This window comes from Vanacampus margaritifer, chromosome 3, assembly GCF_051991255.1.
Source record: "Vanacampus margaritifer isolate UIUO_Vmar chromosome 3, RoL_Vmar_1.0, whole genome shotgun sequence".
Lineage (NCBI taxonomy): Eukaryota > Metazoa > Chordata > Actinopteri > Syngnathiformes > Syngnathidae > Vanacampus > Vanacampus margaritifer.
Window position 1 is genome coordinate 12,547,586 of NC_135434.1, and position 25,734 is coordinate 12,573,319.

Sequence of the window (25,734 nt, forward strand, 5' to 3'; positions counted from 1 at the left end):
TTTATATCTGTATTTCGAAAAAAAAAATCTAGGTTTTCATACTCTTGTTAACAAAAGTGGAAAAAATGTTAAACTAATAGAAATAGTTCAAATGATTTTTTGACGTCTATAGCCGTCAGTGGCAGTGAATGAGTTAAGGGAAAATGCTATATAAGGGATCGTTCTTTAAAACTGTTATTGTTTTTATGGGGCTTTATGCGAGTATTCACATAGAGTTGTCCCACTATGATCACATGATCAGAAATCGAGGCCGGTAACATAATTTACAGCTGATCAGTATCGACCGAAAATGAGCAGAACAGATTTTTCATTTACAAAATTTTTAACCGTCATAAAGTAATTCTGAGGTACAAAAATGTTGCCAAATGAACCAGCAATAGCTTGGATTTGGATTGCACAATGTAACAATTTTTAGTGTAATTATTAGATTTTTCGCCAATCACCGATCGAGTTTGTAAAAAAATTTAAATAAAAGATAACCAATCATCAATTATATCAGAAGATGGACCAATATACTGTATCTATTTTTTTTTTTAAATCTTCAAAAAATAACTTAATTTTTTTTCCACTAAACTGATCAATGACATCATTGATCGATCAGGCAAATTAAGACATTACTGCCGATCACAAATTTTGCATAAATGTAAATATATGAATAGAAGTAATTAAAAAAAAGTCTAGCCATTATTAAGAGTGACAGACACATTCTGTTCGTCTGCACCCGTGCACCTTTGTCTTAAAAAGCACTGATGCCAAGTATCGGGCCGATACCCAGCCTTTGATCAGGAAGTAGAAATTTGAAGAATAGAAAATTGACATTAATTTCATATAATTTTAAGGACAAATGCTCTATTGGGATACTTCTGTCATTTTTGTTGTTGTCTTTTTTAAATGCATCAAAAGTACTACTGGTATCGGTACTTGGTATCGGTATCCGTGACAACTCAAGAGTTGAGTACTCGTACTGGCATCGGCAAACATTTCTACTTCAAATAGAAGTCTAATGAGTGTATTTTTTATTTTTTTATTTTATTTTTTTGTGACAAGCAAACTCGTGCCCCAGCAGTTGCACTTGATGAGGCAGTTGAGCAAAATACACGCACCCACTAACTACACAGCTGCATTGATCATTTCATCAAGACACTAAGTAAGCCATACAAATGTAAACATGTGCTCCAATTTAGGAATCGTATTATGTTAGTTTGTATGGTATAAAGCATTGATGGATAGCTTGAGCTGGAGGCGATCGCCTGCCCTGTTGCAGCATCTTGCGTGCGCCATATTCCTCATTTGAGCTTTTTCAGACAACAAGGTTAACGGCGAACGAACGCTCAATCAAGGTGTTCAGGCGCACTGCTCATAATCCGAGCACTCTGCGTCCATTAAGGCCCCGCACAGCAAATTTTAAGACCTTATTAGGTCCATTATCATGCCGCCATATTTCTGCCAGAAGCGTACACTCAGTGACCTGAGTGAACACATAAAAAAAAAAACAACCCAGATGTATACATGTATGTATGTATATATGTGAAATATGGATATTCGATTGTACGTGGCTTTTTCTTTTTTTTTATGCGCGTGGTGTATTTGCATATTATGAACTTAAGATAAATGCGTGTGTAGACATATAGATATGGATGGAGCCTTGTCAATAGCACGCCTGAGCCATCTGTGCTGTGCTTCGTTTAGTGCTATATCAGTGTTTACCCGGAGCGCTTTCTCTACGGGGACCATACACTTTTTTCTCTTTTTTTCCACCTTAAACAAAATCAATGATTTTGTCAAGTGATGTTTGTCACTTAAATGTGTGCTGTTGCTCTTTTATGGCCGGGTTGAAGCTGCACTTACACAACAATCGGCACTAGGTGGCTGTCTTGTACATCAGGATGGGTACGATTTTACCTATGAGGGACCTTTAGGGTTATTAACAATACTCATTTCATTATTGATCATTTACTGGCATTATTATTATTTATTTATTTATTGTTGATCGAATTATTACTTATTATGAATATCTGTGGCTAAAATATTTTTGGAGCTTTTTGAAACAGCCTCACTGAGCTTGAATATAATTTTGTCTTTGACTTGCATTATTAATATCCATGGTGTGGATATTTGTATTCTTGTTGTTAATTTATAATATATAATGGTTATTCTGTTATGATTTTTTTAAAGTTAAGTATTACATAGTGACAGGCAAAACAACTAAAGGCTCTTCCGTAACATGTTTTTTTTATTAAAAAAAAAAAAAGATGAGAGCAAACAAACATTAATTTAATGTATTCTTAAAGCTACTGAACGTAGAATATTCCATTTCGAATCGCTACTGCCACCTGCTGACGAAAAATGAAACTGCACACACTATTCTTCACATACACACCACGCACATTATGTCACATCCGCAGACAGGGCGCGGGAAATTCTAACCCGATTCCAGTCTGAAAACTATTGGTCAAAAGCTTGCAGGAGTACCCATTGTGAACAGCTAAGGTGTTAATCTACTAATTAGAAGGCATTTCATTCATAAATGATTAAAACAAAAAAAGCTTACTGTAAAGTTATTTTTGGGGGGGAAAGTTCCATATTGCAGCTTTAAGGGAAAACACAAAATTAATTTTAACTATTTCTATTAGTTTTTAAATAAAAAAAATCCACTTTTGCTAACAAGAGTATGAAAACCTAGAAACAATGTTTATTGTAAATTTAGAACAGATATAAAATTTGGGATTAATCGTTAGTTAACTAGTGAAGTCATGTGATTAATTACAATTTTAAAAAATTGATCGCCTGACGGGCCTAATTAAAAAATATATATTAAAAATAAGAGGCGTTTAATCATAATTAATTGCATGATAATTTAAAAATAATAATAATGTACAATTAAAAATATATAGGTTTTCATAAAAAAAATAATTAAATGAAAAATTGTTAAACTAGTAGTACTAGTTCACATGAATTTTTGGCGTCTATAGTTGTCAATGGCAGTGAATGAGTTAAAAAGTGTACCATTCAGTATAAATACAGCAGTTTAGATTCTATTCAGCATTGTTTTAGCATTTTATTTAGTTTTTTTTCTGTGAGTTAATCCTATAAAACCTGAACCATGAAATATATAAGAGAAAATTAGGATTCTTTGTATATAGAGTATTTATTGGTCCTTTTGAACAAACAAACAAAACGTTTTTGTCTTTTGACTTCCACATATGACTTGATTTGTGTCATATTTGATACAGCCTTGATCCGGTCACAATGTTTTAAATTCTTACATTTATAACTGTCAAATATCTAATAATAAACATATCAAACATATTAGTATTTCCAAAAATCAGAAATAACATTTCTCACTATTAATATTACAGTTTTTCTCCATAGGTTTGGCATATTTCTTTGAAACTGAGATGACATTTTCAAAAGTGCAAGCTCATTTGGCCAAACATACTTACATTTGTGCACAACCAACCACAACCAACAGTTCATTAGCAAAAGCACATATCCATCCCAAAACTGCTCACACATGCTTCACTCCAAGTTCCTTTAGCAAACAAAGAGTCAGCACAGTCACAACTTCAAAGATCCTTCTCAATTGCTTTGGCTCATCTGCATTCACTTAGTTCTTTTGCCAAAAAGAACTTGGATGATTTTGCACAACTCTTTGGATCATCTGCAAAAGCTCATATCTCTCTCAAAACTGCTCACCTATGTGTCAAAATCAAATTTCTATGTCATACAAGTAGTCAGTGCTCCCAAAACGCATAGTCCCTTTGGCATTCTGTGAGCACCGCAAGTCAAAATCATTAGACGTTTTCTCACAACAGCTAACAAAATACAATTATATATAAAACTGAAGGGAAAAAAAGGATTTTACAAGAGCAGTATTCAAAGTTTGCGGTTTGACATACTCACAGTCAAGGAAATTGTTCACACAAAGTTACTTACACATTAGAGATATTTTCCCTTGCAATGCAGCAAGGAAAAAAACAAAGTGAATGTCTCAACCTTTTGACGATTGAACAGATTATTTTGAATATTATGACTTACACATTGAAATCCTGCTGACATGTTTTGGAGAGGATAGCCATTAGAATGAAAAACAACTAATCCAGTTCGATCAGCGAGAACTATTCATTTGGAAAATGTGCTAAATGTGGGCAGCGTGTGCTAACTGTAGGCTAAATGTACACAATCATTTGCACAGATCCACTGAGGCAATTGAGATATGTACTAAGACATTGGCAATTTGATGAAAGCAATGAGAAATGCCATTCAGTTAAGACCAATTGTAAGGTAGTTTTGGAATTTGTCCATGGTATTTTGAAAATGTCATCTCAGTTTCAAGAAATGTGCCAAACCTATAGAGAAAAACTGTAAGTATAGGTGTCTCCTTTCTCAATTGGGGCAATCTTGCAAGGTCGCTGGAAAAGCCATCAACTGGGTGATACTGCCCTCTAATGGATTGTCTGTGCATATAATGGGAAAAATATTATACTCAAATAGAGGGCTCAAAATGTCTTGTATTTATCCCTGGAGAACCCAAGAACCCTTTTCTTCTTTGGAAAATTATGAATTATACATTAAATGACTGCTATAAGTTCACTGAACACCAAAATATAATTTTTTTTCAATTTTAACCCTTGTTTTTTGAACTAGCTCAGAGTTGCTAATTTATCAAAATATATATATAAAACATACTCCTAGGCATTCTGAAACATGATATGAAATAGATTAACAAAAAAAAACACAATTTTACCATCTGATGGTTTGCTAAGAAGATGGTTTTGTTTGGATTGATTTCCAGCTCAACAAAACAGCATGTTGCCAGCCATCTTGTCACCACCACTCTGGTTCATGTAAGTGCAATATTCATCCACTAGATGGCCCCATGCAGGGGTCAGAAGTGGCACTCTGGACTTTTGAAGTTAAATTTGTAAAAAAAAAAGAAAAAAAAAAGAAGGTCTTTGTTATTTGAGTAGCAGAATTTATAGGGGCCAAATTTGACCCCGTGGGTTCTCCAGTTAATATGATTGGCATTATAGGGTTAAATGGGATTTGCAGTATAATGAGATATATAGTTCAAAAGAGTGTGTTTGTATAGTTGCAGTATTGCAGCAACTTTCCCAAGTGAGTTTGTTTCACTTTTACGTCGATGTGTGTCTGTGATGACAGCATTAGCATCCTGCGTTCACCTCAAGGCCGCCGCCTGTGCCGTCGCCGCCTTCCTTTCTTGACATGAAAGCCCGTGCGTGCGATTGGAGTGGATGACCGCGGTATTATCAGTCAAAAGGGTCCGGCAGGCCGTTTGTTTTGGCTTGAATGGGACTGCAGATGGACACTTTTCCATCTGCATGTCTTTCATGTACGCCGTGCTTGCTGCGAACAAAAAGGAACCTTGCGTTGACTGATGTCGCTCTGACGTCGCTTACGTCTCCAGTCAGTGGAAATGTTCAAGGCTGCTTTTAAGTTGACCTCGGGGCGTCTTGGTGTTGGATGTCTTTTTGTCTGTATATAACAGCCACAGTCTCATCGTACGGTTTTGAATGATGGAGGTTGGGAACACAAGCCGACAGCGTTTGAGTCGACCCGCTATGCAATTCTAAAAACAAAAGCAACAATGAATGAGCCATTGTGGTCCTTTTTTATTCTAGGGCTGCAGCTATCGAATGTTTTGGTCCAGTTGCAATCAATTTAACACCTTGAGAAAGAAATGACATGGATGAATGAGAATATCCCCAAACACATTTGGATATCCTACTGAAAACTATCAAAAAATGAAATGTTTAAATAAAATATATATACTTTTTTTGCTTGGATAAAGAGCTGCAATTATGAATACACATAATAAACACCCTATTGGTTTAGATAATTGTCAATATTTTGCTGAATTTTCATAAACAGCACATTTGAGTAAGCCTGGTTTGTGAGAGAAAATAACTCAACTGCAACTTTGTCAGGCTGTCAGCATGAAAGTTTACAGTCATTTTTGCCTATTGAACTGCCTTTGTTCTTGCCAACCTATATTAGCGGCTAGCTGCTATTCATTAGCCGCTAACGCTGGGAACAGACACTGCATTCTACAATGTCAATGTAATTAAGTAGTTTTTTTTGCTAGCATTTTTTATTAGCGATTGAACCTGATTTTAGGATGACGTTTTGTTGATGTTGGTGGCAACAGTTTGTGATGGCAACTTAAACTTTAACTGGGCTCAGACAAATTAGCCGCCACGCTATCACGTGCTGCCATGAATGTCCGTGTATCACTGTGATTGGGAATATTTTCTTTTGAAGTTGGCTTTCTCACTTTGTTAGCGCCGTGTTGTCGTGTCTCCTGACTCAATAACGTTTGGGAAACACTGGTTGAAGATACCCACTTCTGACTGGCTCGTTCAAATACTTTGTCCAAATCCGAGTCCTGGAATTTGCTCAAGATGGTTGACTTAAGAAAAATGACAGACTTCCTGCTCTAGTTTGGGTATTATCTTATTATCTTATCTTGCTTTCTTATACTTCAAATCCAAAAGAAAGTCCAGAAGATTCCCTGTGGAATGCATTAGTATTCTGCGAACTATGCATTTGTGGCTTTATATTGCATCCAAGTGCTAGCTGGGCTCCAAAAGTAATATTTATATGGTTTGAGACAAAAGGACACACATTTGTTTATTTTAGATGTAAAGATTCTGCTGTTATATTCTCTAGCATTGTAGTTCCATATGCTTCAAAATAAGCACACGCACTAACTCTGGCTTTTCCTTGGCTGCTGCTGTGTTACTGTCTCCTCTTAAGTTTCCTCTTGAATTAAATTTGTCACCAAACCCTGGCCAGCAGTAGTGTTGGAATGAGTTTTTTTATGATAGGTTACTTATCAAAATGTCAGTATTCATCCACTCCCTCACATTTACTAAGCCGTGGCCAAAACGCATAGGGTCCCCGGCCGCTTCTCCTGGCATTGTAGCCGTTGGTTTGAGGTTACCGAGGCAGCGTGGGTGATTGACGCGTGAGATTGTAAAGACGCCCCGGAGGCAGCGAGGAGTGAAAACAAGTCCCGCCCTTTCAGGAATTACTATGACCAAAACAACTCCTCCCACTCGCACTCAAAAGCCAGGCTGTAGCTGTGGAGTGAGGCAGAGAGAGCGTGAAGAGTCATGTAACTCTTCCACCCGGGTGAGGGGTCGAGGGTGCCGAGTGGGGCTAGCCGAACCCAGGAAGTTGTCGGGATTACAAACGAGACTGTCCAGGAGTCGGGAATCATCCGGAATACTTGAAAACTACGGAGCAATCAGGACTGGAGGTCCAGGTGGCCCTCAAGTGTGTGCGCGTGTTTCTATGTGCGTGTGTGTAAGTAGCGCAAGTGGATGCGGACGGGAACGTGAGAAAATGAGTATCATTCTAAAGCCAAGGTCGCGCTCCACCAGCTCGCTGAAGAACACTGAAGGAATATGGTAAATGGAAATATTTGCAATCTTCATCCTGTCGTCTCTGTGTGTCATGCTATTGTTCACCATTCCTTCCTTCCTGTTTGAGTGTTACCTCCTGTTGGTTTACATCCATCCTATGCTAACAACCCTCGCCGTATTATACTCCTCAGTCTCCGCTTGGCTGCGGCAGCCCTTACTCTCCTATCAGATATCATTCTCACTATCGCCGACCGATAAAAATAAAGCTTTAATGTTATATCATTAAAATGTCAAAGTCGATATGTTGATATTTTTGGGTTAACAAACTTTTTAAACTCAAGAATTTTATTACAACCAGCAGATACAATTTGTAGCGCCTGCGGTTAACTTTTCTGGTCTGTGTAGAGGCCGTATGGTTTTTACAGGACTTAATAAACGCATAAGCTAACTTCAGATAGCCCTAGCCATATTTTGCTTCACAGTCTCCACTTTGTTGCATGGCCCTTAGTCTCCTCATGGACAAAATTCATGCTATGGCCAACAGCCGAGAATTTTTAAGATGAAGAAAATCAAAATTCAAAACATTATCATTATGAGGTATTATTGCTTGTTGTCTGCTTTTCTGACATGATATATGAATCTTGGGGGCACTCAGATATGCTGTTGCTAACTCTGGACTCATATTACGCAGCCATTTTTTTCTGAAGTCCTACAGTGTAAGGCAGCTTTATTTATATAGCACATTTCATACATAAAGTTACAAACCAACTTTTAGAGGCAAACAAGTATAAGATATTTGAAAAACGAAAAAACTTCATTTTTTTCCATTGAAGAAACTCAGGGCGCTAACTAGCGAACTGCCAGGCTTCCCATTCTGTTTCCCTCTGTTGATCATTGTTGTTTTTTGGTGTTTCTCGCACGGGTTGTGACTGTTGACACATTCCTTGTGTATATTTACATACTTTGCCAATAAATCTGATTCAGATTCGCATTAAAAGCCGAAGTAAAGAAATACAAAGTTTACTGGAATTACTAAAAGAAGGTACTGTGCAAGAACATGATTTTTGGAAAATTTGGTTCTAGAAATGTTCTAAAATACCTTAATCATTGATTGGTGTGGGGCATAGCTTTTAACTGTGATTTAAAAGCATTTACACATTTTTTAAAAGTGTTTGGGACTAACTTGCATCTTATTCGCTTTGTGTCCAGCATAACCGCTAAATGCTGATGCACCATGTTTGCTTTGAACTCTGGGCTCCACTAATTGACCTTCGTTTGACCTCAGAACCCTACTGTGTTTATCTTCAATGAGCATTGTATTTGCAATATATGAATTGCCTAAGCCATTCTGTGATTTAGAGATCAGTAGCATAATTTTAGAATCTATTCTTCTTCATAGGTTTGAGTATAAATGGTTGTTTGGCTATATGTGCTTCCTGCTAATTGATTGGCGACCAGTCCTGTCTCTCGCCCCAAAATCAGCTTGTAGGTCAAGCGCTGTAATACGTCCAAACTATCCAAGTTGTATTTATCAGCGGCGGCACCCCCATTTGGCCATAGGCAAGACTTCAGGTTTTTCACCATCTCCATTTGTCCTACAAGGAAGTAGTATCTTCTTGATAAACAAAGACGTAGCCCGAGGCGCAACCTGCCCTGCCCTCGTCCTGTCTCCACTCGTCCTTGGCTGTCAGCTCTCTTTTCCCTCTGACGAATTGTCCTCCTGTCGCTTTTGCACGCCGGGAGGGCGCCCAGTAAATATGCTCTTCCACTGTCACATCGTCAGACAGCGCTGGAAATAGATCTCTCCGAATCGTCGCTGCGATCGTGAAGGAGGTCTTTATCGACGTCCTTTCATCAGTGGAATCTCACTCATTGTTGTTATCGCTTAATATTCAAGTGAGATATGCAAGTAGCGCTGATGGGCGTGGGTGATAGTTTGGCTTTGTCTTTAAAGATAAGACAGCACTTTACTGGGCTTGTAATCTTTTGTAGTGTGTGATTTTGCATGTGGAGCCGATACATCTGCCTCAATACCACTACAAAGCTGATGTTTGTTTACGTTGAATTGAGTACTTAAGTGGAAACCATAAAGTCAAATGCTGGTTAACTTTCCAATTTGGTCCATTTTCCCCCCCAAAAGTCGGCTTGTGTATTTTTTATTTTTTTGCAATTCAGGACAATAACTCTCACGGTCGCGCACCTCATTGCAGCTCTGCTTACCTTTTGGCTTTGACATGATAGCAGGTTTGTGGGACCAGTGGGGAAGTGGGGTCGATTTTTTTTTTCCCCGCTGACACTTTTGCTCACTCCAGCGCATTTGAGAACATTTTCCGCCAACTTTCAACCTCATGTGCTGCTAATTAACTTTTTTTTGTGCAATTTCCTAATTAGAACCTCATACACTCATCAAATCATATTGGGTGTTTTTGGGGGGTCTGGATTTCAAGTGGATAACAAAAAGGCATGTTTTCATTTATTTTTATTCTTTTTTTCATTATTATTATCATGTGGTAATAAAAAATATTGAGATCTTCCACTTTTTTTTCACAGCCATACCAAGATCCAATCCTTAAATAAATATCAACCAGCATTCTCACACCTCTCCCCCACTTAAAAAAAAAAACAGGATGCTGAGCTTAAGTGTGGAAGAACGTGAATGTTTGACTTTGACTTGAAGCGCATTCATCTGGACTTTGTCTGTCATGACCTGACTGAGCGATGATGTCGCTCGCATGTGCGCGGGGCCTGTTTTGTATTAGCCGCATGGGAGTCTTTGGATTCCCGGTGGCAGACTAGCAGAACTGGTTGAGTGCGTGACCTTTATTTGCACGCATGTCACGACTGAACGGCTCGTCTGAATGGAGCATTGAAAGTCAGCGTAAAGACGACGAGCAGCAAGCCACTTTAATTTACGCTCCGTCTGGCAGAACGAGACAAACCAGATGGACCCAGATGACACAATTGGCTACTCATCACGTGTATGCTAATTTGCTCTCCGTCACCGTTGGCGTTTGTGTGTAAATAAGGGAAGATCGCTGAAGTACTGTAAAGGCATCTTAGCATCCAACGAGATCCAATATAAATGTAATTCGCACTTTTGTGTTTATCATGGGTGCACCAAAAATTACTGTTTTGAACTTTGGTTTTAAGGTCACGGAACAAACAAAGCTGCTTATTGTTTTTGTGATTGGGAACAGGTTTAGTGACTTTTAAACTTCAAACTGCTAGCAATTTATTTTCAAATGAATGAAAGTCTCAAAATAAAGAAAATAAGTGACAAGATGAAATAAAATAAAAAATACGGCGGCGCAGTCTCTCACAGTCACTGAATCTTGAATGACTGCTAGAAAGCAACCATGGCATTGGTTATTTATTGCTTTGGTTACAAGGTCTGTTTAAGTGCTACTGGACATTTCATTTTGCATTGCACTTTTTTTTTCTGACCTGCATTGTGCGTATTTGATTACAGAGCTGCTGTGTGGCTAAAGTGGGTTGGGCAACATTTTGTGTTCACTTTTGATGTTTATGGGCCAAGTGTACAACACTAACATAACCATTCATTCTTATTCTATAAATCATTTCATTAATATGACGTAATAAAAATGAATACAAAATGATACGTATAATTAACAAAAAATACAAAGACTTTTTTTTTTTAACAAATAGGACAGGAATCTTGATGAAGAAAACTGCTTGGTGGGCTTGTCTATTAATTCAGTTCAACCTTTGTACCGTACTGCATAACGTTACATCCTTAACTCATTTGCTCCCAAAAACGTATAAATAAGTTTTATTTTAAATGTTTTAAGTGTCCCAAAGACGTAGTTATACTTTTTTTTATGCTAGAGCATGCTTTGATGCAGCTTCTGAACTGCAAAGAATGGGTGAAGCAATGGTAGTGATTACAAAAACAGCCAGCAAGTGTAAGCAGAGTATGAGAGCTCAACCAGGGCCATGTTGAAAAAAAAGCTAATTCACCCACAGTTCTAAACGGATTTGTAAATAATGATGAAACTTAGCTACATTCTAATGGTAATTGCTGCAAAACGGAAACGGATAGAAATATACTTTTTTCCTGATGAAAGAAAAGACTCATCTTTCTTTTGGTAGGTTCCATGTTTTATAATAATAGAACATAGTATTCTGTGGGCCTTGCAAAATCAGTCAAAATCCAGTAAAACATCCGGGAGCGAAGGGGGCTGCTTCAGTGAAAATGGCTGAGAGTGAGCGAGTTAAGTGGTCAATATTTTGAGTGTAGTTTGCAGCGATGTCGATTGGTTCTGCATCATGCTGACAGCTGTGTCTAACATGGCACTCTAACGTATGTAAATAACATTGAAACTGTGGTCGAAAGTTAACACTTCTCAGTGTAAATGACGATAAACCACCTTTGTTAATAAAAACTCAAATTGTCTTCTTTTACGAACCTAATGTAGTGTCCAGGGATCTTCTGCAAGTTTAATCTCACACTGTTTGTGTAGTGTGAGGAGGAGTCGGTGTCGGTGAAGTTTCCTGACATTCAAGCACGCAACTTGACCCGCGTGGGAAGCATTATTGTTCCCTGCAGGGTGTCTAGCGCGTTCGCTATGTATGGGCCGCTGAAGCTCCATCTTTGGACAAGTTACTGTCCGCAACCAGACATAGTGTTTTATCGCAAAGGCAGATTAAAAGCGTATCTGGAATCTGCTGACTCTTCAAAGATGTCCTTTCTAGTCTCTCCTTGTTGGGAAATGTGGAAGAGCTTTGCGTCAGAGGCCAGAAGAAAAGAGCTATGAGTGATGTCAGAGCTGGTGCAATACCTCAAAAAGACATTCCCAGAAAGGGTGTGTCTCTTGCCACACACACTCCACATGGGGGAGAAAAAAAAGAAGAAAAGTAAGTGCTGGTGTAATTTACACCGGAGAGAGACAATGGAGGAAAAAAAGTGACACTTTTTGTGTTATGAAACAGGCTTGTGATGCATATAACCTTTTCATAATACTACTAATAATAATAATATTATCATTATTATTATTACTAATATATTTATTTTGTATAGCGCTTTTCAAGATACACAAAGATGCTTCACAGAGTCCAAAAAAATCAATGACAATAATAAAATCAGTACAAAACTAAGCGTTCATAATACTAAACATTAAAAGCGACTTTAAACAGACGCGTTTGGAAAGCAACAAATTGTTAAAAATGTGGGAAAATGTGTACACACATGTACAGGGGATTCCATCTCCAAAGGTTAGAATCTCACCCACACGTCCCGGTAGGTGCTTTTAAACTGTAACATGGTCAGAACAGCAAAAATAAATAAATATAATAATAATAAATGTAGTGTAAAAAAGGTTTCTGATTCGACTTCTGGAGTTGGAAAATTTCAGAATGAACTTTGCCCCCCTAATTCATGTCAGTGCCATTTACACAAAATCGCAACACGGGGGGAAAAAGGCTCATCCCTAATATAAATATATATATATATATTAGGGGTGTTAGAAAAAATCGATTTGGCAATGTAATCGCGATATTACAGCGCGCAATTCTCGAATCGATTTTTAAACAATTTTTTATGGGAATATTCAACAAAACGTCTTACTTAGGGTTAGGATTTACACATTAAGCATGGAAAAATTTTATATTAATGGAACATTAAGCCTTAACATTTTATTTCAGTGCTGTTCAAACGTGAAACAGACTGCAACCTGTTTGTTAAATGCAGTGGCTCAGTTATGAACCAGAATTTTCAGATAAATAAATAAAATTTTATACAAATCTTACAGTGTACATGAACAAGTTTACTGATTAGCATTTCCTAAATTTTGAGTAAAAAAACCCCCGCAATAATCAATTTATACATTCGTATCGGGATTAATCGGTATCGAATCGTGACATATGAATTGAATCGCCAGGTACTAGGCAATTCACGGCCCTAATATTAATATATTAATATACATATATATATATATATTAATATATATATATATATATATATCTATATTAATATATATATATATATATATATATATTTTTATATATATATCTATATATTTATATATATATATATATATATATATATATATATATATATATATATATATTTATATATATATATATATATCTATATATTTATATATATATATATATATATATATATATATATATATATATATATATATATATATATTTATATATATATATATATATATTTATATATATATATATATATTTTTTTTATTTATTTATATATATATATATATATATATGTTCAAAAGTGAAAAATAGCTGCGGAGTCCCACCATTAGGGATCACTATCGTTCATCCAGAACAGCCACACATTATTTAAGAGGCGCAATAATGCCACCTTTTTTTTACAGGCAATGCAACAAGGTCTTCTGAAACGACCTCAGAAGCCGGAATCCTAATATACAAAACAGCAACATGGAGGAAAAGAGGTGTAAAAATGCCACCGTTTTTTTTTTTTAGACAGTGTAAATGTTGCGTGCGTGTGTACATGTGTGGTTTCATTTTCCTGCCTGATACCAAATATGACATGTGGGGGTGTGAGGAATCTGGTACAGAGATGCCAGTGATGTCCCGTCAACACAAACAAGGAGTTACTGGAGTCATGCTGGCTGCGTGCACGCATGCATGTATTTGTGTGAGAATGTGAGAGAGAGGGAGAGAGAGGACAATTCGATTGCCCTTTTCCTCACCAGCCAAAGCTGACACTCACTTAGCTGCTGCTACCCAGACAACAGAGGGTTAGAGCCCAGTGTTGAAGTTGTTGGGGAGGGGGGGGATTTCTGGCATGACCCGTGTTCGTGTGTGTTCATTGTGACTTTGCTGAGCTGTAGCAAAGCGACGCACGCGCATACACAGATAACATCCACATTTAATGATTTCAACATTGTTAAAAGGATTGAACTTAACACATACTTTTTAGCATTTTTCACTAAGCGCACATTGTTACTCTATCAAAGTTTAGTTGGGGTGTTTAGTTGGTTTTGTGGTTAGTCTATTTACCAGGGTTGACAAAATTAGTGCGTTAATTAGTTCCTTTAACACCACTATTTATTTATTTTTTAACGCGCAATCAATGGCTTGTTTTTTTACACTACAGTACCTTTTTAATTTTAACTCCATTTTTTAATGTATAATTATGAAATCACTGCATCATTGACCAAAAGATGCTGCCATATTTCTATTAGTTTAACATTATTTTCCACTTTTATGCTAACAAAAGCATGAAAAGTATTCTACATTTGGAACAGATATGAAATTTGCGATTAATCGTGAGTTAAAACTATTGAAGTCATCGATTAATTACGACTGTATTAAAATGACAAGTGTGTCATATTTGCTTCTTTCTTTGCATCCTACACTTCCATGCCAGTCAAGAATATTGAAATGGAAGTTGTTATAAATCTATTTATTTTAAATAAGACTATTTCCTGTAGGGCATATGGGAGGGGGGGGGGGGGGAATGGGAACTGTAGTTTTGAAATAATTTTGTTCAGCCTTAAGACTACGTGAACACTGATAAAGGACTTTTCACAGTCTTTATTTGCCAGCCACTACATACCTCATTTCTTTGAATCCCACTTTTTACAGCAAAAGCTATGAATCATCTCTGATGAGAAACTATTCATGCGCTCTCACAATGTATTTCCCTGTCCGCCGTTCCAAGCGTCCACGTGCGTCCCGCATGCCTCCACACGCCGCCGACGTCATCCTGTAGCGAACGAGCCACAGAGTACGTCACCTCGGATTAAGGACGTGCCCTTATCCACATTGAGGATGATGATTATGTGGTGGGTGACATAGCTGTGCGTCATGGGATACCCCCCCCCCCACACTCCTTCACAACCAGACGGGATTATGGGATGGCTGAGCAACAGCTCTCCCCTGCCTGTGACACAGGTGCTCGTCACTGGCACAAGCTTGGTGCTCAAGGGCAATGTTAGGTTTTGAAAATTTCAGATTATAAATTACATAAATATTGACATATTACTTTTGCATTTCACAAATCTTGGGTGTTTCTGAATCGTACCCGCAGAAGGTGGTTGTTTTATGGCGATTTCAAAATGAGTTGCTAATCCAAATCTGTTTCTCTTTTTTTTTTTGGCGCAGTTTCGACGTGGACAATGGAACATCATCAGGTCGCAGCCCGCTGGACCCGATGGCCAGTCCAGGATCGGGCCTCATCCTGCAGGCCAACTTTGTCCACAGCCAGCGGAGGGAGTCGTTCCTGTACCGCTCGGACAGCGACTACGACCTCTCGCCCAAGTCCATGTCCCGAAACTCTTCCATCGCCAGCGACATGTAAGTGCTTCGGACCTCTTTTTTTAATTATTTTTTTTTTAAACCTTACCTGCGTGTTCCCCTGTTGCGGTGAAAGCTTTTTATTCTATTTTTAGACCTTTTTTTGTGCCTGTCTGAGTGCATGTCTGAGTGCCACAGCTGGATGTTTATCAGCACAGGTCATAAAGCTGCCACATGGGCCACCTTTGGCTCCGGTGGGAAGTGTGCATGACCAACAGCCCACCGAGTGGTGTCACATCTATTCTTATCATGCATCGCGCGCAGGCCCCGTAGTGAAGTCTCTTAAATCACAGCCTAAACGCTTGCCGTTGACACACTGGCCTTTATCGACTCGACACTCCTGCACAAACGAGTCAGATACAGGTGCTGAAAATTCAGTCTTCGCAAGATAATAATGCTCGTTTTGGATTGACACTTGCCTCCATCACATGTTGATAGCATGCTCCACCGCTGCTATCCGGTGACATGAAGCAGTCGTATAGGAAATGGAATTATTGGCTGGAAATGTTGCTTCTTGGTGGAGCCTGAAAGGCAAGATGGGGAATGGAGCAATGGATTGATGAAAAGTAATGACCTGCATTCACCATGCACACTAGGTGGCCCTTATTGCAGCTTTTTCTTTTTTCTTTTTCAATGAACCCTATTAAAACATACACTTTTTGGTACACAGAGAATCCTGAAATAGCCCCAACTCGGCTTCATTTATAAAACACATTTCATGCAAATATTCAGCATATTTTTAAAACTTAAAAATGGATTTAAAAAAAAGAAAAAGAAAAAGAAAGAAAAGTTATACTACTACAAGATCATGCCAGAGTATTGCAGTGAATGAGTCAGGCTTAAAAGAATAATATCAGAGTTGTGCTAATTAAAAATATATAGCATATTTTGCTAATTAAAAATATTCCACATATTTTTAAAAGTTAAAAATGTTTTTGTTTTGTTCTTTTAAAGTCATAATGTCATAGAAGATAATGTCAGAATACTGCAGTAAAGAAGTCAGGCCTAAAATAATAATATCAGAAGTTTGCTAATTAAAAACATTCTGCATTTATTTAAAGCTTAAAAATGTAAAAAAATAAAAAATAAATAATAATAATAATAATAATAAAAAAGTCATAATGCTAATACTACAAGATAATGCCAGAATATTGCAATGAAGAAAACAGGCCCAAAAGAATAATAATCAAAATGTTCTTATTAAAAATAATTAAACATTCCGCATAATTTTAAAAGTTAAAAACGTTAAAAAATATATTTAAAAAAGCCATAATACGAATAGTACTGCAAGATAATGCCAGAATATTGCAGTGAAAAAAATCAGGCCTAAAAAACAATCAGAATTTCATTCATTAAAAATATTCTACATATTTTTAAAACTAAAAAAATGTTTTTTAAGAAAAATCATACTAATACTTACTACAAGATAATGGTCGACTACTGCAGTGAAGAAGTCATGCTTAAACGTCAAAAAGTCACAATATTATAAGAAGGCCGGCCTGCATTTTACGATTAAGAAGCTGTCATGTGACAATTTTATTAAGACTTGACATTCTACAATTCCCAAATTCATGTCTAAATTTTCCAAATAAAAAAAAATGTTTTTTCAACAAAGGCAAGACTGTGCTCCAAGTTGGAGTCACGTTGCTTTCCAAGCGTTTAAATACATTACAACTGCCATGTGACGCATGGAGAGCCAGCATGTCATGTCATGTTCGTTTGTGTTTTGTGATCACCTGATCAAATGTTGATGGTGAGCTTTGAGGGCAGCGGCACGAGTGCGTGTGACTCACGGTCCGCGTAGTTAAAAAATTCCTTTCAAGAAGGAGCAAAATACGTAACGGCCTCTCCCTCGCCCGCCATCCTGTTGACTTTTCCCAGAATCCATGAATGATATTAGGGAATAGGAAATCCTCGTGCGTGGAAAAGCTTTTTCCTGCGTCACTACTTTGCAGCGCCCGCGCAAGGTTTTGGAAGCCGACTTGAAAGGGACGAGTGCCTTAACCAGCTGCTGATGTGAAGTCAACATGTCGCAGTGATGGAGTGCATGACAGATACAAAACTAGTATCATATGATAACACCCCTCTTCTTTCGCCTCACGCTGACCTTTTGTTACGTTATGTGCGTGTCCAAAAGGCAATAAGCCATTCTGACTATAATACAGAAATTCTGATTCGGCCTTTGTTTTCAACGGTCAATTCACAACTCGTTTTGCGCCATCGCCATTTCGTGAACAGCCCTAATAATTATATTGAATTAATTTATTCTGTGTTGAATTAAACTGTGGAATTATTATTTTGAAATGAATGTCATTTTGGGGTTTCATCCCAAAAGTAAAATTTGAAATGCCCATTTTTATTATATATCTTATTTAAAATAAAAATAAAAATGTTTTAACCTTTTGAGCCACTTTTGATGATGTTTTTCTGCTGCAGTATATTTAATAAAATAAAAAAAAAGCATTGTGGAGTTTGTCACATTTTTTTTACTCGTGACTGCCACCTCTGGCCTAAAGCGTAACTGCAATCTCTATGTTAACCTCGTGTGTTCATGTGTAATCATTGCATTATAAATTATTGTGACGTAATTAAAAAAAAATTGCATGAAAATAAATACAACTATTTTACATCTATGAGTCTTATATAAATATATTTTTACTGCAAAATGTAATGGATCACTATAAAAAAATGTTTGCAAGACTTCATACTAAAAGTAATATGGACACTGGACATTAATTGGTCACCATGGTAGCCACCGCACCACTTAACATCAGTGTCAAGATGTTAAAGCCTTTAAAATAAAAAAGTTTCCATGCTGTTGCTTTAAAGTTTCTCTTGTGTGTTTTCCAGCCATGGAGACGACATGATTGTAACGCCATTTGCACAGGTGAGCTTTTTCACCACTGTTGGTTGTTCAGCATTTACTGTACTGTACATCCCTTGCAAAAAAAACAATATTCTCACCTTCTCCTTTTCAGGTCCTTGCCAGCCTAAGAACTGTACGGAATAACTTTGGTGCATTAACCAACCTGCAGCAAGACAGAGCGTCTAATAAGTACGTTTGCACCACTTTACTGTAGTTAGTTGGGAAATCCTCAGGCAACAGTTTTAGCTCTGCCTAAGTCGTGTTCTCTCACAATGTGGCTTTGTGCCCCCTCCTCTGTTCATCAGTGGTACTACAGCAACAACGTACCACCATTGGTTGCTGGCTGCATGATCTAATTGTAATAAACATCTCCCTCACATAGATGCCTCCATTTTAACATTTATTTATTTATCCAAGTTTATAAACCCAATTGTGCACATTTGAACATTAAAGATTGAACTGGTTGGCCCATTTGAATTAGATAAGTAAGTTAAGACTAAATTTCAGTTACTGTTGAACTACTCTACTCTGTAGTTATGTTCCAATTAGTCCCTGGGTAGCCCATCTACTTAAATAAATAAATGCCTCTCTCAAATAGATGCTTCCCTTTTCCTTTCAGATAACAAAATTGGGTAGTCAGTGTTATTATATGTTCATAAGTTCATAAAAACTATTGTTAGTTGCAGCAATTAGTGGCTGGGTGCTTAAAATGAAGAGACGCCGCCCTCAAATACGTTGATTCCTTCCTGTCCCCATCTGGGACAAACATATGTAATTATCTCAGTTCATAGTTGCTGTTGTTGACACTATTTTAAATGGTGAGCCCATTAGAACTGTGTTGCCAACCAAAACAGCAGCACCTATTAAAGCATGTCAATAGTCTCTCAGTGGAATTAAACAGTACAGTAGAGTTCTCTGTAAAGTTTTCCAGACAATCTTTAGTTGTGTTGGAGATGACATCTTTACTGACTATTAGCGACCAAGTCGATTCTAATTTGTGGTTGCTCCACAATGTTGTGTATATCCACGTGACCTTCTTAATACATTCGTCCACAACTTTTACCATGACATAATGTTTACTTATTGCTATCAGTTTTTTAATATCATTTCAATAATGTGTAAACCAGTGGTGTCCAAACTCGGTCCTCGGGGGCCGGTAGTCCTGCAGGTTTTGGAGGTTTCCCTGCTCCAACGCACCTGTTTCAATCAACAGGATTGTTATCAGGCTTAGTAGAGCTTGCTGATGAGCTTCAGCTGTGTTGGAGGAGAGAAATATCCAAAACCTGCGGGACTACCGGCCCCCGAGGACCGAGTTTGGACACCACTGGTGTAAACATACAGTATGTGTTTCCCCCCCCCCCCCTTCCCCAACAGGAGATCACCCATGTGCAACCCACCGCCCATCACCAAGACCACCTTTACAGGTTTGTCTGTCATGTCAATATTCCATCATGTGAGACTGCCTGACCTACTTTATGATGGTTTTTGTCATTGTTGAGATGTGCTGGCTGTCTGACGGTAGAACACACTTGTCCTTGAGTGGCACTTTACTTTGACCTAACGTCTCGCAATGTAGACCATGGGTATTCAAACTGCGGTCCGGAGGGCTATTTATGACCCAACATCCTTTCTTTCGTGCCCATGGCATATAATACCGTTTGCATGTGACCGTGAGCAAGCTGTGGTTATTTGAATGAAAAAAGAGAATTGGCAAATGTGAAATATGTTTGATTAAAAAAATAATAATAATGAATTCTGACAAATCTTTTACCTTGCTTTCTCGATACTAGAAAAAATATTTGTCGGAAAAAAGAAACGCATAGCCATTTTAATACGACTACTATTACTACTAACAATAATTAATTTGCTATTCCAGATATGCCCCAGAAATAGACCATTCATGGCAAAATCCATATTTCACAGTCAAGTGTATTTATGCATGGAAATGAAGGGTACTGTATCTCCACATTAAAACATCAAGATTGTCTCCTTGCAGGAATGACTTTCCAATAAATCGCCCGCTCCTATATGGGACGTCTGTCGATGCCGCGCTATATTTAGAGCCCAATCATACTGGTTAGCAGCCATTATGGGCCCTGCCATAAAGCGGTGACAGCTGTGAGTCACAGACGTGATTGTTTGAGAATATTGACGACCTGTAACGGCAAGGCAGGGAGTTCAGTGGAGATTAGCTCATGGTTGAAGTAAATAGGATATATATATATATATATATATATATATATATATATGGGGTGTCAGGCGATTAACATTTTTAATCATGACTTCAATAGTTAACTCACGATTAATTGCAAATTTTATAATTGTTCTAAATGTTCAACAAAATATTTTTTTCTAACTTTTCATACTCTTGTTAACAAAAGTGGAAACAAATGGACTAATAGTAATATGGCTGCATCTTTTAGTCATTGATACAGTAATTTCATAAGAAGTCATAAAATTGAGTTTAAAAAAAATTAAAAGGATGTACTGTACTGTAAAAAATGAGTGTGATATTGATTTGTGTTGTGGTCATTTTTTTTGCCACTAAATGGCATAATTGCATTTGTAAGACGATGACAGCTCAGTGCATTTTTCTTTACATATAAAGAGCTGTCTAATCTTTAACATGAAGTAACTTGTGAAATTCTGCACATTTTTAACATTGTAAAATACAACTTGACCCCAGTCTCCACAAATTATTATTAAATTTATTACCGCTAAATTATTATTATTTTTTATTATTATTTATTCGCTAAATTTTAACGTGGATGTGTCTGCTGTGTTGCGACTGGAATTCCCCCAGTACAGGCTTTCCAAGTAAGGGGCGGTCATTAATCGCACTTAAAAAAAAAAAAAATAGAGGCGTTAAAGGAATTTCAAATTAACTCAAAATGAACACACTCATTTTGAAACCGCTATGCTGATCAATTGTCACAATGTTTAATGAATTAGTTGATTATTCAAGAATGTAATATGCATTAATGTCATAAGAATATGTGTAGGCATCGGTATTTATACTGTAGTATTAGTCAAATGAAAGAAAATACAACAATCCGTTTTATAATCAAAAATGTTTGCCTAGACTAATCCATAATTATTTTATTTAAACTCTTTAGTCCACATTTTGTGATTCAGGCTCCCTCAAGGTCTTCCTCCCTCCCTCCGAGTCCCATTTCACCTGCCCAGCCGCTCCGCTTCGTGCTTTGTCTGCAGCCGTGCGTCTGTGCAGCAGCAGCAGCAGCAGCAGCAGAGTGGCCTCTCCGAGCACCCGGTGTCTGATGTCGCACTAAGCATGAGAAGAATGTCATTGACGTCAGCGCATTCGCTGTCAGAAAGGGTAGCACCCCAGTCGATGACACCCCAGCCAGGGAGAGGAAACGGGGAAGAAAGAGAACGGACAGATAAGACGAGTGTGGGAGAGGAAGGAGGATTATTGTGACAGAAAGAGGAGAAGGAGGATATTGTTGACAAGAGCTGGGCTGACACGGGAGACTCTTGATGAGCGGGCATCCTGTTGACGTTTTGTGTGACCGCACTGACACTATTGTCACTCGATAGCAACGTTATATATGTCGCTAAAGCCCCAAAGGTAGATGATGTCATCTAGCGACCATGTCATGTGATTCGAGGTCATACGGTTTGGAAGTCAGCCAGAAATGTGCTTCAAATATCATTGATGATCCAAACCAAATCCTGTGTGACTTCAGTAGTTATAAGAGATGTGACAGCATTGGAAGGCCGCCCATGTGTAAGGACAGTGCGAGGTTTTCAGTTGGGCTCAGTTGTGGTTCTGGTATATCACCTTTTTGACATATTTTCTTTTTTTTCTTTCAAGTTTGACCTCGAAAACGTTATCAACATACTTGACATCAATTATTGTGCTACTTCTGCGTTCAGGCAGCACTTTGGCGGCATCTAGTGGACATCTTAAGGAAAGAGTACAGAAAATGGCAGTAGCTGATGGACTAGAATTTGTGAATAGTGAATCACTAGGCTCAGTTGTGTTTCTGGTATATCACATTTTTGAAATATTTTCTTTTTTTCTTTCTAGTTTGACCTCGAAAACGTTATCAACATACTTGACATCAATTATTGTGCTACTTCTGCGTTCAGACAGCACTTTGGCGGCATCTAGTGGACATCTTAAGGAAAGAGTACAGAAAATGTCAGTAGCTTAGGGACTAGAATTTGTGAATAGTGAATCACTAGGCTTATTTGTGTTTCTGGTATATGATATTTTTGAAATATTTTCTTTTTTTCTTTCAAGTTTGACCTCGAAAACGTTATCAACATACGTGACATCAATTATTGTGCTACTTCTGCGTTCAGACAGCACTTTGGCGGCATCTAGTGGACATCTTAAGGAAAGAGTACAGAAAATGGCAGTAGCTGAGGGACTAGAATTTGTGAATAGTGAACCACTAATACATTTTGGATGGCTGTAGGTGAAGTGAATGTTTCCTGCTCACATAGCATTAAAAATCCCGAGCGTTGGCATCTGCCCCCCCCCCCCCCCCACCCCCGGCATGTTAGTTGTTTACCCCCTGCTCAGCGTATTTGTATGCTAATCATATATCTGATGTGCACGCACACACCATATAGCAGCAGCTCTCCTCCTCCGCTTGTAATCCAGTCCATGTGTTGTGGCCGTCCCTTCCCCATCTACAGTGCAGTCCTCTCAGGCTTTAGGTACAGCACGTTTTGGCTACCAGGGACGCCGAAGCAACAGCAGACCCCCCCTCAACCCCCGCGCCCCACCTCCATCCCTTTACACACACACAGCATCTGTCTGGCTAGCATGCAGGAATCTACCGTGACGGCTGTTTTGATGCACACACGAGGAGGCTGAAGCGTCATGTGCTAGTGTTACGTGCGCTGCGTGTGAGCGTGTTTGGTAGTCATGTCAGGATGCTTCGGCGGGCATCCGAGGCGCTTGTGAGCCCCCCGCTCGGATCCGGCGCGTCTCCGTCCTCCCTCCTCGCGGGCCTGTTGGGCAGACTGCTCTTCATCCTGCTACATGACTGGAAGTGCGCCTTTCATATGAATGACATTGTGGAGCTGCTGAGGCAGGAAGTGGCGTGAGTGAGTGTGTGTGTGTGTGTGTGTGTGTGTGTGTGTGTGTGTGTGTGCGTGCGTGCGTTGGGCAGCTCTCCCGTTTCTATGGCTAAACGTTAGCATCTGGACACCCTTAATTGACTGGCTGACATCGAATCTGTCTGACTTTCCGAAAAAAGGACTACAGATTTGGTTCTTGGACACAGAGACCCTCAAGGCCCTACTCCCTAGACCCCCCTCCCCACACACACACCCCTAAGAGCTGGACCGTCCAGTATGAAGAGTCACCCATGTGTCTACTCGGGGTATCCCAGCTTAGCCGTGTGTGGGGTGGGAGACCCCGGGCCTGGGCCCCTGAAGCGGGCCCTTACTGACCCCTTACCGTCCTGTCTGGTCCCCGCAGAGGAGGCCTACCAGAAACTGGCCACCGAGACTCTGGAGGAGCTGGACTGGTGCCTGGACCAGCTGGAGACCCTGCAAACCAGACACTCGGTCAGCGAGATGGCCTCCAATAAGGTAAGGATGAGCACAAGTGGCTTGGTGTACTGGTTTTCCTCATATGGCGGCCCCGGGGTTTGTTTACTCAACTGCAGAGAGTGCCAGGCATCTGTGGTATAAAAAAAAAAGTTTGAATTTGAGAGGGTTTCTGCAGACCATGCAAAAATATTGTTAGCATGATTCAACATGATAATGTTGGAGGTATGGTGTTTATTGTGTGGAGGGCTTAATTCATAATACTACAATATAAATACATGGCTTTATTTATTAATCTCTCACTAAATAGCAGCTCTTTCTCTTGAAGCCCCGCCGTGAATGTCAGCTTTACAGTTGCCACGTCTGCGGTTTGTCTTGTGTTAAACTATTTACTGTCTTTATTTTATTGGGGTTATGGTGTTTATTTATGAAAATATAGTTTTTTTTAATGATTATTTCCATTATTTGAATTAAAGGCTGGCACTTATTTGTCAAAATACAGTTTCTGTATGTTTTCATTAATTGTCAGCAATTAAGTAATGGTACTTATTTAGAATAATCTTTCAAAAACTAATAATATGTACAGTATATACTACGCGTGGAAGGGTCGGTCTTTCTCTTCAAACATCACCATCAGCTTTACAGATGCCATTTCTGCTTCACTGTTGTTATTTTTTAAGTATGCAGGATTAAAATTTAGTCATTATTTTGAAGTGTGCTGTTTTTTTTTTGTTTTTTTTTCTTTTTCGATGATAACTGGGGCATGGTGTCTACTATTGCAGGTGCGGCTATTTGAGGAAATGCAGTTGTTCAAAGTCCACAAATATGCCATGTATGTTTGTTTTGTTGGTAAGAAGCTGCTACCCAAGACTCACTCTGATGACATAAAGGCCGAGGGCCGCATTAATGGGCAAGCTTGCATGGGTTGAAGCCCCCCATTGTGAGACCCCGAATACCCATAATAAGTTGGTTGCTCTTGATTTGGAAATGTTTATAAAAATGTGGAATAGTGGGAGAACTAGTTGTTTGTTAACTTTGAGAATATTTAGAAGTTTGAAGAGTGTGAGTATGTAGACGTCTGACAGAGTAAAATGCCTTTAAAGGATGAGAAACTTTTTTTTGTTGAACGCCTCTTTTGCATTTTTTTGTGTTTAGTTTGTTGAAGTCAAAATTGTGGGAAAACTATTCCTTTTTTAAAAATGTGTAAAGCACAGTGTGTCTTGAATTTTGTGAATAGTGTTCCTCTGTAACATCGCCGTTCACTTACCTCGACACTGCTACATGGCAATTTTTTGTGTGTGGAATGTGTACCTACACGGAAATCCTTGCATAAAAATATCTTTACAACAATGTTTTTTTTTTTATGCAGTTTTGCAGTATATCTTAATGTAATTCATTTTGCCCGTTTTAATTGAACTGGAATGAGTCAAATACAAACACAATGAGCTCTCTTAAACAGGAGCTGCTGTCAGCCACAGCTCACGCTTAGTCACTCACACGCAGATTCAGCATAGCTTGAGCCAACCTTGCAGACTTTATATCCTACCTCACCAGGCCCTGCTTCGGCACATCACCCCCCCCCCCCCATCCCGCTAAGCTATGCCTTCCCATGAAATGCTCAAAGTTGCTAAATGTATGTTA

General features: G+C 38.5%; 1 protein-coding gene across 10 annotated transcripts in view; it reads left to right on the forward strand.

Moving 5' to 3' along the window:
* Positions 1-25,734, forward strand: part of pde4d (phosphodiesterase 4D, cAMP-specific) — a 220,437-nt gene that overhangs the window by 175,112 nt on the left and 19,591 nt on the right. For 7 of the 10 annotated variants that reach the window (XM_077562176.1, XM_077562174.1, XM_077562173.1 and 4 more), the window contains 5 exons: positions 15,507-15,698; positions 18,549-18,585; positions 18,677-18,753; positions 19,939-19,988; positions 24,023-24,135. In XM_077562176.1, the coding sequence (XP_077418302.1) occupies positions 15,507-15,698; positions 18,549-18,585; positions 18,677-18,753; positions 19,939-19,988; positions 24,023-24,135 (469 nt within the window). Of the gene's footprint in view, positions 1-7,127; positions 7,434-15,506; positions 15,699-18,548; positions 18,586-18,676; positions 18,758-19,938; positions 19,989-23,979; positions 24,136-25,734 lie in introns of those variants that run through there. The other 3 variants (XM_077562182.1, XM_077562181.1, XM_077562177.1) reach the window with 2 other exon arrangements.